This window comes from Chenopodium quinoa, unplaced genomic scaffold (assembly GCF_001683475.1).
Source record: "Chenopodium quinoa cultivar QQ74 unplaced genomic scaffold, ASM168347v1, whole genome shotgun sequence".
Classification (NCBI taxonomy): domain Eukaryota; kingdom Viridiplantae; phylum Streptophyta; class Magnoliopsida; order Caryophyllales; family Amaranthaceae; genus Chenopodium; species Chenopodium quinoa.
This window is the reverse complement of record NW_018744298.1, coordinates 23,912-41,220: the sequence shown is the minus strand read 5'-3', so window position 1 is coordinate 41,220 and position 17,309 is coordinate 23,912. Positions and strand designations below refer to the sequence as shown.

The 17,309-nt window shown below is 33.3% G+C and overlaps 1 protein-coding gene across 1 annotated transcript; it reads right to left on the bottom strand.

Annotated features, from left to right (window-relative positions):
- Positions 1–13,892: 13,892 nt before the first annotated feature.
- On the bottom strand, positions 13,893–16,395 carry LOC110695444 (WUSCHEL-related homeobox 11-like). Its single transcript, XM_021872676.1, has 2 exons — positions 15,224–16,395; positions 13,893–14,365 (listed from the first exon to the last, which is right to left on the bottom strand). Exons 1-2 carry the CDS (start codon positions 15,933–15,935, stop codon positions 14,133–14,135), a joined length of 945 nt encoding a protein of 314 aa, XP_021728368.1. The 5' UTR covers positions 15,936–16,395; the 3' UTR covers positions 13,893–14,132.
- Between the last annotated feature and the right edge of the window lie 914 nt (positions 16,396–17,309).

Sequence of the window (17,309 nt, the reverse complement as noted above, 5' to 3'; positions counted from 1 at the left end):
CTACGACTAAGGGTTTGGCCTTCGTGTCGTTTGAATTATTTTCTCGTATTCGGCAGTTCCTAGAAATGACATTTGACGCTCTAAGCTCAGAATCCGACTTCTGAGTATGAATTATCTTTATCGACGTATTAAAGCCTTTGCCTTAATCCGTCACCATAGTTTGGTTTCATGCTTAGGTGTGACCCGTTGGGTTCAGGTAAAGGAAAGTTGTGAGATTAATTATATTAATCTCACTGAACAAAGATGGCCTCTAGCCCGACTTTCGGATCCCTTGACTTCACTGAATAACTAGCTCCGTAATTAATTCGGAACCGTCTATTAAAATAATACACTTGTTCGAAGGACACCAATTCTATCAGAATTAAGCCACATAATTTTACACAAGTAAACTTCAAGATTTTATGCAACTAATGCAAAAAGAATTACTGCAAAAGTAAAAGTGTATTGCTTGTACTAGCCAAAAAACTTCTAGTTGCTCCAAAGTGACACAAAAATGGAGCATGGACGAAAAACACGCTCAATTTAATAGTTTGATCGCTAGATAATAGGTCGTGTCTACCATCCTAAATCAAATCAACAATTTATATTCCTAATCTTACTCTACCAAGTTTACACAAGATAGTGGCAAGCTAGGTTGTGAGATAGAGAGAGAAACAACTAAACCACAACTAAAACACTACTTAAAGCAATTAACATAAACTAGGGAAAGTGGAACCCAATTACATTAATGAATTCAACAATAAATTGCAATTAAAAGGTCATGATCTCAATTAGGAACGATCAACACCCTCAACTCACTCCCGCGCAAATAAGCATGTTAATGATCCTACTAAGCTAATTCACTCCCGCGCAACTAGCCTAGCAAAGGTATGGAAGAATCTAGACTCTCAATCAACTCACTTCTGCACAATTGATTGAAAGCACAATTAAGAACCTAAAATCAATTAGCTAAAAAGATTCAAATCAATGTAAGCATCATCCAAACACTATAATCAAGAATCAATTGCATACTAATACAATCAATCACTCAACTCATCAACATAACCTTCATCCATTTCCTTAGAATAAAATCTAAGCAAACATATGAAGAAAAACATGGAAAACAAGGTTAAACAAGAATTAAAGCAAGAATCAAACTAGTAAACTAACACTAGTAGAAAAATAGAAATTAGCACCGAAGAAATAGCACCGGTTATTAAAAACTGGTAGGCAAAAATACAATGGCACCGGTTAATTGATGCTATTTGTTTTAGAAAATGAAAACCAAAAAAAAAACAAATAGCGTCTGTTAACCGGTGCCAATTGCAATTTTATAAACCCTTTACCCCCCCCCCCTCTCTCTCATCCGCCTCTCTATTTCATTCTCTCCCTCTCTAGCTCTCATCTCTCCTACTTCTCTCTCATATCTCGTTTTGCTCTCAACTCTCCTTCCTCTTTCGTTCTGCTCTCATTCTCCTTCCTCTTTCGTTCCCATCTCATTCTGCTCTCATCTCTCCTTCCTCTTTCGTTCCCATCTATTTCCGAGCAGCCGATCACCGAGCGTAGTACGGTCAGAAGTCTTAGAAAATGTGAGGTCTTCGCTTTTCGTTCGAATTTCATTCGAATCTTGTTCGAGTTAAAGCAAGTGGTGAACGGGATTCATTGGAGTTCAAGCAAGATGTTTTCATTCGAATCTTGTTCGAGTTAAAGCAAGTGGTGAACGGGATTCTTTGCAGTTCAAAGAAAAAGGTTTTATTTTTTGAATTTTTTATTTTCATTTAGTTTATAATTTAGATCTAGGTTTTTGTTTGTTTAACTATTTTAGGTTTTTTTTATGTTATACTTGTAATTTTAGATTGTAATTTTTTGAGTAAATTATGTAAATCATTTTGTAAATTGTATAAAGATCTAAATTTTTAATTTTAATTTTCTAATATTGAATTTTCTAAGTTTTTGCCTTTTTTGTTGGATGACGGTGGTGGTGGTGTACGATGGTGGCTAGATGACATTGGTGGTGGTGGTTGGATGACGGCTGTGGTGGTGATGGTTGTTGGATGATGGCAGTGGCTAGGTAAGGTTGGGGGAAGGCAGTTGGGTTTGGACATTTGGGTTAAGTTGTGGTGGTTGGTTTTTAAGTGAAAAAAATCGATTTTTTTATTTTTTATTTTTTTAAGGCATAATGGGCATCGGTTAACCGGTTCTAATAACAACAAATTGGCATCGGTTAACCGGTGCTATTGACAAATATTACCACCGGTTTTGAACCGGGGCTAATTTACTTAGCTTTTGGCATCCCTCAAATAACCAACGGTTCAAAACCGGTGCTATAGGGGGGTTTTGAACCGGTGCTAATTTCTATTTTTCTACTAGTGTAATTATCTACTCTAATCTACAAAGAATTAAGCAAAAACAAGAATTACAAAGCAATAAAGGTGAGAGAAAGTTAGAAAAGCTCATTGAATAGATGAGAAGAGAATCCACAAAATTGCTTCTTCAAGCTCTCAAATCTCCATTGAAATCCCAAGCTTTCTCTCTCTAAAACTACTTCTAAACTAGAGAGAGAAACTCCTAATCTAAGCTTAATCCTAATTAGAGGAGAGAGAAAATGTCAAAACTTCCTTTTTGAACCCAAAAGAAATCGTCCTATTTATATTACAAGAAGAGAAAGAAGGAAATCCAGAAATTAAGATCGAAAAGCACCCAGAAAGTCGCGCCCGCGGCGGTCATGGCTGCGCCCGCTGTGGTCTTAGCCACGCTCGCGGTGGAAGCTTCTCCAAGACATCTCCAGGAACTTGCAAAGGCTAGAAAAGGGAGCAGTCGCGCCCCCGGTGGCCGATCTGGGCAGCTTGCTCTTGCTTGCTTGTCGTTGCTTGCTTCTTGGCTTCAAGGCTTCTTCTTATGCAATTTTTCGGCCTTCTCTCGGGTCATCAACATCGAGGAACATGCCAAGTACCTAGAAAAATAGACCAAGAGAGAAAAGAGTGAAAGATCACATAGAAATGCACGCAAATTAAGCTAGAAACCGAGCAAAAAGCACATTATTCACAACTAAGGCCTAAAAATATAAACTAACACAATATTAACTAAAACAAGAATAAAAGAACTAAGGGAGAACTAAAACAATATTAACATAACCAAAAATGACCAAAATAAACCTAAAACTAGGGAGAAAAACACCCTAAAATGTGTCATAAATGACACTTATCAAATTCCCCCAAGCTTAACCCTTGCTCGTCCTCGAGTAAGACAAAAACAAAAGAGAAAAGGAGAAAGATTTGTTCAAGCAAGACTAACACACTAAAGAAGGTGAGAATGTACACTAACTCACTTTCGTAGGAATCACGGTCAATTTTAGCAACTAAAGACAAGCCCTTTAAACCCTAGATTGCCCTAGAGGGCAAGTGTGCTCTTGTGAGAGTTTCCTAAGAGTTTAACCCACAACTCTTTACAAAAACCAAGGCAAGGCAATAAAATGAAAAGAAAAAGGAATATAAAAAGAAAAAGAAAAACACAAGTTCATATTTGGACAAGAGATAGGAACAAGAACCAATGAATGTAAAACTTTCTAAATAGACAAATGTATGCACGTTCCAAGATTTCAATGGTTGATTGAAACATAAAATATGCTAAGCAATAGAGAACTAATCTCGTTCCAACCAATCAGGCCACGTTCTCTCCACTAGCTTTGAATCAACCCTAAAGCTAGCTTCTCATGATTCCTCGAAGGAACCAGAAAAAGATAAAGAAATGAAAATTATGAGAAGGTCATCCCGACATCTTAACTATACATACTCTCTCCATAGGTTGAAAACTATCTCCCTCCACCGATGTTGACTCAACCCTCACGGGTCTAAGGGTCTTTTATTGGTTGTAACGTCAGGCTAGGGGCCAAGGCGGGCAAAAATTTGAAAATTTTGGTGATATTTCCTAAGTGAAGCAAAAGGGTGATCAAACATCAAAAATAAACTCATGAAGTCACCAAACATCAAACAAAAATACCAACAATGCCAACTCCCCCAAGCTTATTCAACACCAACACATAGTATTTACAAAAACGAAGGAACGCTTCCCCCCCAAGCTTGAACTGAGCATTGTCCTCAATGCTTAAACAAGGAAAGACAACGAAACCAACTAAAATATTTTTCTTGTTTTTGTTTCTAATCAAAGTTTTATGGATTTTGCTTTTTTTTTCTCCTTTTTTTTTCCTTAGCTCTTATTTGGTGTCCTTGCCTTTTTTAACTATGGACAACTTTTTTTTGAATGCATTTGCTTTTATTACACACAATATCTACAATTTACTTTCTTGCTTGGTCCAAAGAACATATTACTTTCTCATTTTCATTAAAACCAACACAACACAAAACAAACTCTCAAACCAAAATGCTTCATAAAACTAAGAGTTAGGGAAACAAAAGGTCATTGGGCTTGTAATGGCTCGTAATCAAGAAAGGGAATAAACCCAAAGGGTTACCAAGAGGAGCAAATGCAAAATAGAAAACTAAATTTGTAATAAAACAAAAATAAAGAAAAGCAAAAAAGAACAATGCCCTTGTCCTCCCCTAGAGTGGCTCGGTCACGGTCTCGGGAAGCTAGAAGTCAAACCAAGGATTAAGACATGCATAGCTAAGGATCCTAAATTGCCACTCAATAAGGTGATGAAGGCTAGAACAAACAAAGCTCACAAGGGATGTATAACAATTACCAACTAAAGGGCTTCAAATCCACTATAGAGAGCAACTCCATCTTACCACTTTCCCATGAACTAAGGTTTCATGGACCCTAAGAGTTCTTAAACCGGCTATCTTAGCATATAGTATCCTAGAATCAATCAATGACATTCTCAAACCGTGCACACATTCACCACTTAGGAAGAAAAACATCCAAGGATACAAAAATAGAATGTCCAAAACAAGAACTAACAAACACAATTTGCCAATTTGCCTTGAAAGAAACAAAAATATAAGAAAACACATGGAAATGCATATACTCAAGTGCATGACATAAATGGACCAACATTCTACCCAAACATGATAGAATACCCTCCCCCAAGCTTGAATGAGACAATACACTCAAATCATAAATCATAAAATCCATGGGAGGGGAAAAGAAAGAAATCAATCCAACAAACCAACACATGTCCACCAACTAAGCCAAAAAAAGTTAGAGAGAGGGAAAAAGAAGGATATTACCGGATTTGAGAAAAAAATTGCAAAGCATTCAAAAAGACTCGAAATAACCACATATGAGCCACAATCTCCAAAATTATGTCTTGAAATCCACATGCTAGGAAAGAAGGGGTAGATCTTCCTTGATTCTTGACTCAAGCAAATGCACAAGAGTATATCGAGTTGTGTACCTAGCAAGAAATACAAACATGTCCATGAGACAAAAACTATACAAAAAGAAAAGAAAAAGAAAGCAATAAAACACGTATTACTTCCCGAGAAAGGCTTGTTTAACGTCCAAGCGAGACCGGTCCAGGAAATAATATTTCAATGATCTCAAGAGCTTGTCAAATGTACTACTAAACATTTCATATGATACCCAGTAGGCAAATGACGGGAGGAGACATGCAACAAGATTATTGCACGCAAATGAGGAGAAAGATGCCAAAAGAAAGAAGAAAAATCAAGAAACAAAACCTCCTGAAAATCTTTTTGGGTGGCACAATCACCTAATTCCTTAATAATAGGAAGAGGAGAAAAGACATGCTCAACAAAGAAGAGAAGGTCCTCAATAGGCTCTATGAGATATGAAGGGAAGGAGGTAGAATAGGGAGGAATAAGGTTAAAACTTAAGGAGAAGGGGACATGAGGAAAGGGAGGAGAATCAATGGTCTCTCAAAGCCTCACATCACCAATGAGGGCATGAAAAACAATCATGGAATCTTCAAAAGAACACTTATGATTCACATCTCCCTCAAACAAAAACTCTCCAAGAAAAACAACCTCATCCTCCTTTCCCCCATAATGAACAACACTTCCCTCAACAATCTCAAAGCCTAAAGTCTGAAAACCATGCATGAAAGGATAAAGGTTTCTCTCAAACGCATCCCTTTCCCATGAAGCATTTCCAATGAATTCTCTCAAAAGGCTATGATTTTTCGTTACACCTTCAATGACCACATTAGTCATAACCTCAAAGGAGTCCAAATACTCATAGATAGAAGGGTCGCAAACATGCAAGGTAGACTCATCAAGATGGTGAAGGGGGTTGGAATCCGCAAAATCAATATTTTCTTCATTTTCAACTCCTCCACCATCATCCAAGGGACTCTCTATCTCTCTTGGTTGCTCAAATTCATCATCCTCCTCCTCATGAAATCCCTCATCCAATATTGATGATGGCTCACTCACATCCTCATCAAGGGTAGCTTTTAAAGGGGGTGAATAAGGGGAAGGAAGGCGCTCAAGCTCAAAAGGGGAATGAAAAGGATCAAAATCCTCAAAAATACTCTCATCACAAGAAAATCTCCCCTCACCTTTACACCCTTGGCCCATATCATCCTCAAAAACACTTTCACACTCCAAGTGAGGTGCCTCACATCCATTTTCATTAACCCTAGCACTCATCACTTGGGCAAGTCTCAATCCTCTCAGTTTTTGTTCCTCTTGAAGCTCTTGGACTTGTTAGGTGAGATATTGTATTTGGGCAAGAATTTTGGCATCAATGTTATTGGGTTGAGGTTCATAATCACCATTAACATGCATATCATCAACATTAGAACACACCTCATCACAATGAGCATAAGAGGGGAAGGGGTTAACATGCATATTTGGATAATCACAAGGCATATTAAAAGCATCAACAGAATCATGCAAAAATTAAAAGAATCTTGACATTGAGAATCAAAACAAGAAACATGACATTCTCTATCATAAGAATCTTTAGCAAGCCATGTAAAGAAATTCCAAGCATCATGCATAAGCAAAAGATGGAATCTACCATTATACATATTCTCAACGATTCCCCTAGTATACTCAATCATGACCCAATAAGCTATACCACAAGCATCACTAAGAGAACAACCATGAAAACTAAGGAAACCATCAAGTCTTTCAAAGTAAGAATAGAAGGGTTCATCATCAAATTGAGGAAAAGATAAGCATGCCACTTTTTTTTTACACAAAGCAAAGAAAAGCAAACAAAAATCAAAACTATACACAAGAACCTAGTTAATCTAATCAACACAAACTAATCAACGCCTTAGTCCTCGGCAACGGCGCCAAAAATTTGATCGCTTAGGTTGTGTCTACCATCCTAAATCAAATCAACAATTTATATACCTAATCTTACTCTACCAAGTTTACACAGGATAGTGGCAAGCTAGGGTCGAGCCACAAGGACTAACTGTATTAATTTGAGCTAATTAAACTAGTAGGAAGGTTGTGAGATAGAGAGAGAAACAACTAAAACACTACTTAAAGCAATTAACATAAACTAGGGAAAGTGGAACCCAATTACATTAATGAATTCAACAATAAATTGCAATTAAAAGATCATGATCTCAATTAGGAACGATCAACACACTCAACTCACTCCCTCGCAAATAAGCATGTTAATTATCCTACTAAGCTAATTCACTCCCGCGCAACTAGCCTAGCAAAGGTATGGAAGAATCTAGACTCTCAATCAACTCACTTCCGCACAATTGATTAAAAGCACAATTAAGAACCTAGAATCAATTAGCTAAAAAGATTATAATCAATGTAAGCATCATCCAAACACAATAATCAAGAACCAATTGCATACTAATCACAATAAATCACTCAATTCATCAACATAACCTTCATCCATTTCCCTAGAACAAAATCTAAGCAAACAAAATGTAGAAAAACATGGAAAATAAGGTTAAACAAGAATTAAAGCAAGAATCAAACTAGTAAATTAATTATCTACTCTAATCTACAAAGAATTAAGCAAAAACAAGAATTAAACAAAGCAATAAAGGTGAGAGAAAGTTAGAAAAGCTCATTGAATAGATGAGAAGAGAATCCACAAAATTGCTTCTTCAAGCTCTCAAATCTCCATTGAAATCCCAAGCTTTCTCTCTCTAAAACTACTCCTAAACTAGAGAGAGAAACTCCTAATCTAAGCTTGATCCTAATTAGAGGAGAGAGAAAATTTCAAAACTTCCTTTTTGAACCCAAAAGAAATCTTCCTATTTATATTACAAGAAGAGAAAGAAGGAAATCCAAAAATTAAGATCGAAAAGCACCCAGAAAGTCGCGCCCGCGGCGGCCATGGCCGCGCCGGCTGTGGCCTTAGCCGCGCTCGCGGTGAAAGCTTCTCCAAGGCATCTCCAGGAACTTGCAAAGGCTAGAAAAAGGGAGCAGCCGCGCCCGCGGTGGGAACTACCGCGCCTGCGGTGGCCGAGCTGGGCAGCTTGCTCTTGCTTGCTTGCCGTTGCTTGCTTCTTTGCTTCAAGGCTTCTTCTTATGCAATTTTTCGGCCTTCTTTCGGGTCATCAACATCGAGGAACGTGCCAAGTACCTAGACAAATAGACCAAGAGAGAAAAGAGTGAAAGATCACATAGAAATGCACGCAAATTAAGCTAAAAACCGAGCAAAAAGCACATTATTCACAACTAAGGCCTAAAAACATAAACTAACACAATATTAACTAAAACAAGAATAAAAGGACTAGAAATAATCAAGAATGACCAAAATAATACCTAAAACTAAGGTAGAAAAACACCCTAAAATGTGTCATAAATGATACTTATCATAGTTGCTCACCTTTGAAAATTCTGAGATCTTATCAGAGAAAACTAGACATACACCCAGAATGAAAAAAAAAACAAAAAAATAATCACCTTAAAAGGTTTTTTAATGAAGGGAACGAAGCAAAACAATTCTGCACTCGACCAGGTTGTTGTAGATCGTTTTTTTTAACTAAAAATTTCAACTGGCTCTTGAAACCAATTTGATGTGGATTAAACCACAATAAGGGATACTAGCAACTAGGGTTAAACCTAATTCAATAAATTATGATATTTTCGACTTAAACAAAAAGAAAAGCAACATAAATTTTGATCTTTTCGAAAGAAAACTAACATTTTGAAATCAACTCGATTCACTCGAACTAACTCATAATTTTCTTGTTTTCATAAAATCAAAGACATTCAAAATTCTCTTTAATAAAAACAAATATTTATAGGCATACACTTGCATGTGATAGGATAAACAAATCTAAAAGATAAAATGAAATCCTAACTCTAATAATATCTTATAAAAAGGTAATAAATTTACTAATTTTTATCCTAGGTAAAGATTACGACTGTTAAAAAGATAAAATAAATAAAGAAAATAAATTTGAAAGAAAATAAATTTAGACTCTTAAATCATACGAAATTCTAAATGTGCAGCCATCATCTTCGATCTTGAATTTCTCTCCCTCTAAATTTTCTATTTTTCTCTTTAAGTTTTCTATATCTCTCTTTAAAGGCTTCATCTCTTTAAAGGCTTCAAAAAATTGAAAAAATGGAGAAATATAAAAATTTCTAATTTGAGATCCTATTTAAAATATGGGAAATAATTACCAAACTCCTTCAATAACGAAGCGAATAATTCAGTTTAAAATTTGGATGTACCAAGCTTGGTACATCCGCCTCTACCTTAAAATTTTCAATTTATTACTGGTATAATTATTAGATACCGATTAGGAATTCCTTGTCTATATAAGCCTAACATTTTCATTTTTGTTCAAAAAAATCATAGTTTTTGTGCTTTTCCATTTAATCAATTTTTTCCATCATAGTATATAGTTATATCGAAGCAACTCCTTGCTAAAATTACATCCTATAGTTTAAGTAGGAATATAAAATAAAATATTTTTTTTTCTATATAGGTACGATGAAGGACCTTATCAGACCAGAACCCCTTACGAGTCAACCTGTCCCAAATTAGTGGGTTACACAATTTAAGAAAATAGGAAAATATCTCTTTTTCACTAAACTAAACTTAGCTTGGTATAAGTAAAATAATTATATGCAATACATATGAACAGGGGCGGAGGAAGGGGGTACAAGGAGGGACATCTTTCCCCTCACTTTAAAAAAATCAGGTTTTTCTTTAAAATTTTTTTTTAATCAATTTATCTATTTCTTTCTTTTTATAACTTGTACTTATACTAAGAATACATTTTTTAAACATTATTAGTTAAATAACTACTCCATAGAGTTCATACTATGTTTTCTACCGTAATCATACAGAGTAATTTCTAATTGTTTGAATGATAACATTATATATATATATATATATATATATATATATATATATATATATATATATTGGATTATTACATGAGGTTTGTTTTTATTGAAATTTAAATCCCACACTTGAATTAGATATTATAGAATTTTTTTTATTCAGTTAGAATATTAAGGTTTTTCGGTTTTTAACTTTTTAATTATTTAAGTTGTTTGATAATTTGATGGTAAAATTTGGTAATTGAATAATTGATTCATGACAGGTCACATGATTTACCTAATTCAAACTAGTCTAAGATAACATAAAAACAACTTGATCTTTGAAAATCCAGTTAATTAAAAAGAATGAAATCTCAAGGAAATCATCATTTTTTCCGACTACTTAACTATTTACGTGTCAAGTATTTAACAACCTGAACTTCGGCTGTTTAATTATCTTTGTGTCAAGTTTTTTTTTCCTAACATTTTTGCCACATCATGCAATGTCTTACATTTATCCCCTCGGTTTGAGATTCCTAGCTCCGCCGTTGCATATAAAAGTTTATATATACTCCCTTCGTCCCATAATACATGAGACGTTAGACTTTTTTTCACTATTCATGCATTAGGTTTGACCATAATTTTTTACTAACATAATAAATATATATTTTATCATAAAATATGTTGTTAGATAGGTTTTAATATTAATTTTCATAATATAATTTTTAAAATAATTTTCATTAATATTTAATTATATAAAAATATAGTCAAACTAGTATATTGATATATGTGCAATATTTAACTGTGTCATATATTATGAGACAGAGGGAGTATATATACTACGAGTAAAAAGAATTGAAGAATTAATATTGATAGTCTGTTTTAAGTATTATTCTTGTATGCCAAATCTGGATACCTAAAACGGTGAGCATATATTAAAAAAAATTAAAATCTTTTACATAGATTGCTTCATATTACAGCAAGCATAAAACAGACACATTGGTCCACCCCATGCAAAAGAAACATTTTCCAAAGCAAAACGCAAAGAAGCTGACACTGCCATATTATATGGTTTTGAGAAAATAATAGCTGTATATGCTTGCTTAATCACTACAATACATATATATGTCCTCAGCTCTTAGTCAAATATGTAAGTACAAATTACTTATGCAGTCAACTATTTTGCCACCGTTACGAAGGGAATTTCACACAACAGAAATAACTTAAGCATTATATATAATAATGTTCTTTATTAATTAATGTGATATTTCGCCCACTTGTTTTGTTATAATATTTTCATATAATAATGTAGTGGTCATTTATACAATGATACAATGTACATTTTCTTTATTTGTTCCTATTGTTAGCTAGCCGTGGGAATTAAATGACCTAAACATAAATGTCACCGTTTATGTATGAAAATTTTGATGCATGATGTATACTTTCTCACTTTGAAACAAAAGAAGTGGATCGGATGCCATCCAGGTTAGCTGATGATATATTTATGTGATGATATTCGAGGTTAGCGATTGAATTTTATCCACATATGTTATATCCTAGATTACTTAGATTTACTTTGAACTATTGGATATATATAATTCCACAACTATGTGGAAATAAGTCTTCTCAAGTGGATATGGATCCACGAATCTGACTTCATTTCGTTGTCATTCCTAGCTAATCACTTTTTCATTTAAATTTTTTGAATATCTATATATAATGTAACATGAAAAATACAAAGTGAAAAATAAAAATGAAAACGATCATACATGTAAAAAAAAATGTAATAAGGAGAATTTGTATAGGAAAAATTTATGTTATGGAAATGAAAATTGCACCACTTGACTACATAATAGTAAAGGCTCATACTCTTATTATGGAGGGAAAACAAATGTTTATTTCTTTTTATAAAAAATTGATGTTTCCCTTTAAAAAAGAGTACATTATATAATATAAGCCTCTACTAATCTGAATGCATATGATACAGATCTTGATATATAGATTAAACACTACTCCGTAGTAATTAAGAGCTGTTTTGTGTAGTAATTAAAATATTAAAATTGATTATGATCTATCTTAATAATAAGTATCTTAATATTTCTTCAGTGACGCGGAGAAGATGAAAGATCCCAAATTGGTCGGTGCAGCTATTATTCCCAATTTAAGCGATTCTTGGAACCTGCAAAATTACCCAAAAAATAAAAATTTCATGAAATAATATTAAAAAATATAGAAAAAAAATAAAAATAAAATGATGAATGAGTAATGAATCAGCTGTCATTTGGTAGAATCTAAGTCAGCTCATCGTGGTATGCTTAAACCTTTGTACTCTCCTAAGTCAGCTGTCATAAGGTAGAATATACGAGTACTATGTAAGTTGTATTGTTAAATCAAAGTGGTACAATGCCAAGGAATTCATGTGTCCATTTTACTTTCTTAATTGTCAGTATTTTAAATGTTTTTTATTCTTGTGTTCTTTGACTGTGAGTACTTATCACATTGACCATTGTTACGCGTAATTCTTATTAATATTCTCATTGTCTAGATTTCATTGTTATATTATAGTTTAAATTACCTTATAGGTAATTCTTATGAATGTTCTCAATGTCTTGATATGATTTATATATATATTATCAGTTCAAATTATATCATAGATCAGATATGATTATTACTTTGATTGATGATATATTATCAATATAATTACTAGCCATGGAAAATGATGCTCGAAGTATGACGAAATAAGGGCTTCTTTTGATGTATCTAAAGGCTTTATATGATACTCACAGTCAAAGAACACAACAATATCATGTAAGAGCGTGTTTTGTTCATATAATTTTTCCCTCTTAAACTTATCTAAACTAATTTAAATAGTCGTTAAACTTATCAAACATTTTTATTAGTCTACTATAGGATGATGGTTGTAAAATAGGTTTGAGATCTTCTCGCATCGAAATATGTTGTTTTTTGGGAGGGAACAAGATAAAAATTGGATAACCCTTATTAATCATTATATATGTTTTTGTTTATATAAATTTTCATAAACTTTTCTTATCTAATATTGTGTAATTTTATTACTAATTATTATCTAGACTCATTAACCCTTATTTGTATTCGTTTTATAGAGATAAATGGATATAAGACTAACATAACAAGGATTATTACTTTATGAGCAAGGCTTCAATGCTAAATAAGGAGTGACTCACGTTGTGTTAAACTCTTAAATAGAATCTTTGTTCACTAAATAGTAAGGATCATACTCTTATGACCAAAGAAACCCTTGTTAACTAACTGTACACTCTACAATATGCAACTAGATATTCAATTTCAATTCTCCTATAGCATAAACTATGAACAAAATAATGTGCCACTTCCTCAGCTCATCCTTGTATCTAGCTAATGATACACCATAGAAGATTTAATTAATTGCATTGGTTTTAAACAAAAAAATAGATGATAACTTTGACAATATGCTATCAATCTAATATACATAACTACTCTTAATTAATTCTTATATCAACATTTTGATATAACATTGATCACTTTTGTTTATTATTGCTATTATTAACTCTTAAAACTTTGTCGATACAAGTTAAGATTTTGAAAGCATAAGTTTACTAAATACTAAATTATAAAATTAATATAGATTATTTAAATATTGATCAAATCTTCTCATCAGCAATAAGTACTATTTTAAAATCATCAATCTATATTAATAAGTTATTAGTAACCTTCTACTTTTAAAAAGGGAGTGATAATAATATGATTTAATAAATAAGACTTAGTATAAAAAATTGACAAACTCAATGAATGAATTTTAAATTAAGGAATCATTATTCCATGTATTAATTAAATTAGAGATCAAATAGAAGACATAAGTTTTTCTCAAAAAAAAAAAAAAAAAAAAAAAAAAATAAAATAAAATAAAAAAATATAGAAAACATAAGTTAAGAAAGGAAGTTTCCCTTAATTAACATATGCATTAGGACAACAACGAAGCAACAGCAAAGAAGAAGCACATACTAGGAAGTAACTCTCTCCATGTTGTAAGCTTTGTAGAGAAATTCCATACTCATTGAATGGAACAGGCACACCAGAAGAGTGCACCAATATCACTTCTTCTCCAAACATTGCTTTCATATCTAATGCGCCATCCGGTACTTGAGTTGCTACTCCGTTTAAAAATACTGTTATAATCCCTGTAATTTCAATATTATCGATATCATTTGCAATTGAATGAGGAAGTACGTTATTAATTGATGTAGAGAAAAATATACACACAAATTGCATTGTTTGCCCTAATTCTTTTTTCTTTAAATATATGAACAAAATAAAATGTATATTTAGGATATATATGATTATTTCAATATTTCACCCCTATAAGATTTGTAATCAAATGCAATTAAGAGTGTGAAATTGAAATTCAGAAATTTGCATGAATTTTTTTTTATTTTTTTTTTAATGAGTGTCAGTTGCAACAGTTTAGGTTAAGTTAAAATATGTGTGCATGTGGTAGAAGAGTTTGAAATAAATAAAAGAAATTTTGCTACAATTGAAAACTATGTAATTTTTAAACACAAGATATTCGCATAATTTTGTTTTCCCAATCCCATTTTTTTTTTCTTTTATTACCTTGTGAATCCCACTTCAGTATGTTACTTGCATATATAAGAGTTTAATTAATCATAAAGTATATTGACAATCAATTCAGTCTTAATTTGAGGGTTTACTGAATATGACATTTTTTTTTTTTTTCTTCAATATTATAGAAGATTCATTAAACCTACTACTACTGCCAATTGATACCTGAGTAACAATTTAAAGCTTGATTTTAGGGCTTCAATAATCAACTCAAAAAAAATATTAAAATGGAAAAAAAAAAAAGGGAAATAAAGTGTTAAGAAATTAGAAGTGAAAGTTAAATTAAATACAAATTATATATACCTAGTACCTAAAAAAATCAATTTTCATAGTGTTAATTATTATATTAGTTTGTAACCTTAAACGGCCAAATGAATAAGTTAAAGAATTAAGGAAAGTAAATTAAAGTAACATACCTGATTGAAACTCTAGATTCGGAGAAGAAGAAGGGCAGTCCAAATGATGATTAGAATTAATTAATCCCATTTGCCCAGAATAATTACCAAAAGCATCATCAACAACACCACCACAATCACCAAAATTGGTAGAAGATGTACTAGTATTTGATGGTGAAAAACATGTAACACTCGAAGAAGCCTGTGTTGTGCATGTACTAATAATACTATTCTGGTGATGATGATGATGGTGGTGCCCAAAATCATACAAGCTACTAGAACTACCACCACCACCACCTAGCAAACCCAGGTTCATAGAAACCGGAGGCGGTGGAGGTGTTTGACTTCCAACAGGGGTGACAGAAGCGGCGAGCGAGGCTTGAAGTTGGCGTTGGCGGCGGCGTGAGCGAGAGCGGCGGTTTTGAAACCAATAAAAAACATTAGCATCACCCACTGCACCAAACTTCTCAAGAAGTTTTCGAATTCGGACGGTTTCTTCCTTGGGAGGGTTTACCATACCACTATTAAAAATGGATTCCAAAATTAGTATTTGTTCTGGCTTCGGCGTCCATCTCGACCTTACAGGCTCACCACTAGTGGTGTTGTTTCTCTCAGTTCTACTACTAGTAGTAGCAGTAGATGTAGTAGTAGAACTAATAGTACTGATACTGCTGTTTTCACTAGAAGTTGTAGTATTGTTATTGCTGGATTGTTTGGTAGGTTGATCTTCCATGACAAATTCTATGAAAATTATAATTTTGAGAGGTTGAGAATTGGGGGAAGAATTGTACAAACTATGGAATGAGAATGCACATGATAGTGCACAGTACCCTAGCTTGAGTTAACTACGGTTTTAAAAGGAATAATGGTGCCTGTATGTCTTCATTTAATATATACTAGTATGTAGTTTTTATTCACCGTTCACAATGCCATGTTCCCTAACTTCATTTTACAAAATTGCCCCTTCTTTCTTCATCACCTACTGTCATCTATCATTTTGTTCCCTAAGACCCTAATAGCATGCCTTATAATCTTGAACTTTCTGAGAAGTGAAGTGAAGTCTTATGATAATGACCAACTTCTTCGGATTCATTTCCAAATAAAAGTGTCATTTGTCTTTTGCACACGCTTTTTAAACAAAAGGAGTTAAAATTCATTAAAAAAAAAAAAGAAATAAAACAAATAAAACCTTTTTAACTAGTGGTCCATTTTATGAGAAATGACCTTTTAAGTCAAAAGTTATGAAAAAGAACATTTTGAGTAGTTGGTTGTTGTAGGCGTCAAATGATATGCGCCTATTTTAGCATGTGTGAATATGGTTGGCAATATTAGGAAGTTAGATTTTACCCTATAACGATTAGGAACTCCAATACTAGCCTAGAGGGCAATGATGAACTAAGTGCTCCTACTACTAATGCAACAATCTTGGCTCCATTTCCCACACATAATTACTCTTCACCTTTAGCAAGTTTCGTACTTCTTCTTAGTCCTTGTGAATTGGAACAAAGGTGTGAGGCACAACCGATATCTAATACCCAATAAGTGTTACTGGTAAGGTTAAAGTCAATAGCAAATATACTTGAACTAGATGCGATATTTTCGTTTTTCTTGTCTTCCTTGAACTTTAGGCAATCTCTCTTGTAATGACCTCTTTCATTACAATAGTTGCATCACATCTTTCTTTTCTTGAAGCTTCCATTCTTTGCTCCTAGTGGATTCTCTTTATCTCAATCTAGATGTGTGTCAGCCTTTCCGAGCAATTCAATAAGCCTTGCTAATGAATATCCTTCATTTCTGGTCAATACTGCATTCTATATGCATTATAGCCATTGTGAAGCGAACATAGCAAGAAATGGGCTGCTACTTCATTGTGAAGAGGACATCCAAGCAATTCCAAGTGCTTAAACAGTTCGTCCATTTTGCGCACATGTGGTTGCAAGGGTATTCTTCCTAACTTGAGCTTTGTCTCAAAAATCTTGGCATGTATTTAGTGTTACTCCATGGCCAAGCAACCTTCTTCAGGAGTTTTGATCCTTAGGTCAGACATTAACCTAGTCAATTCAAACACATTGCCATCACAATTTCCATTACCATACGTTTGAACCTT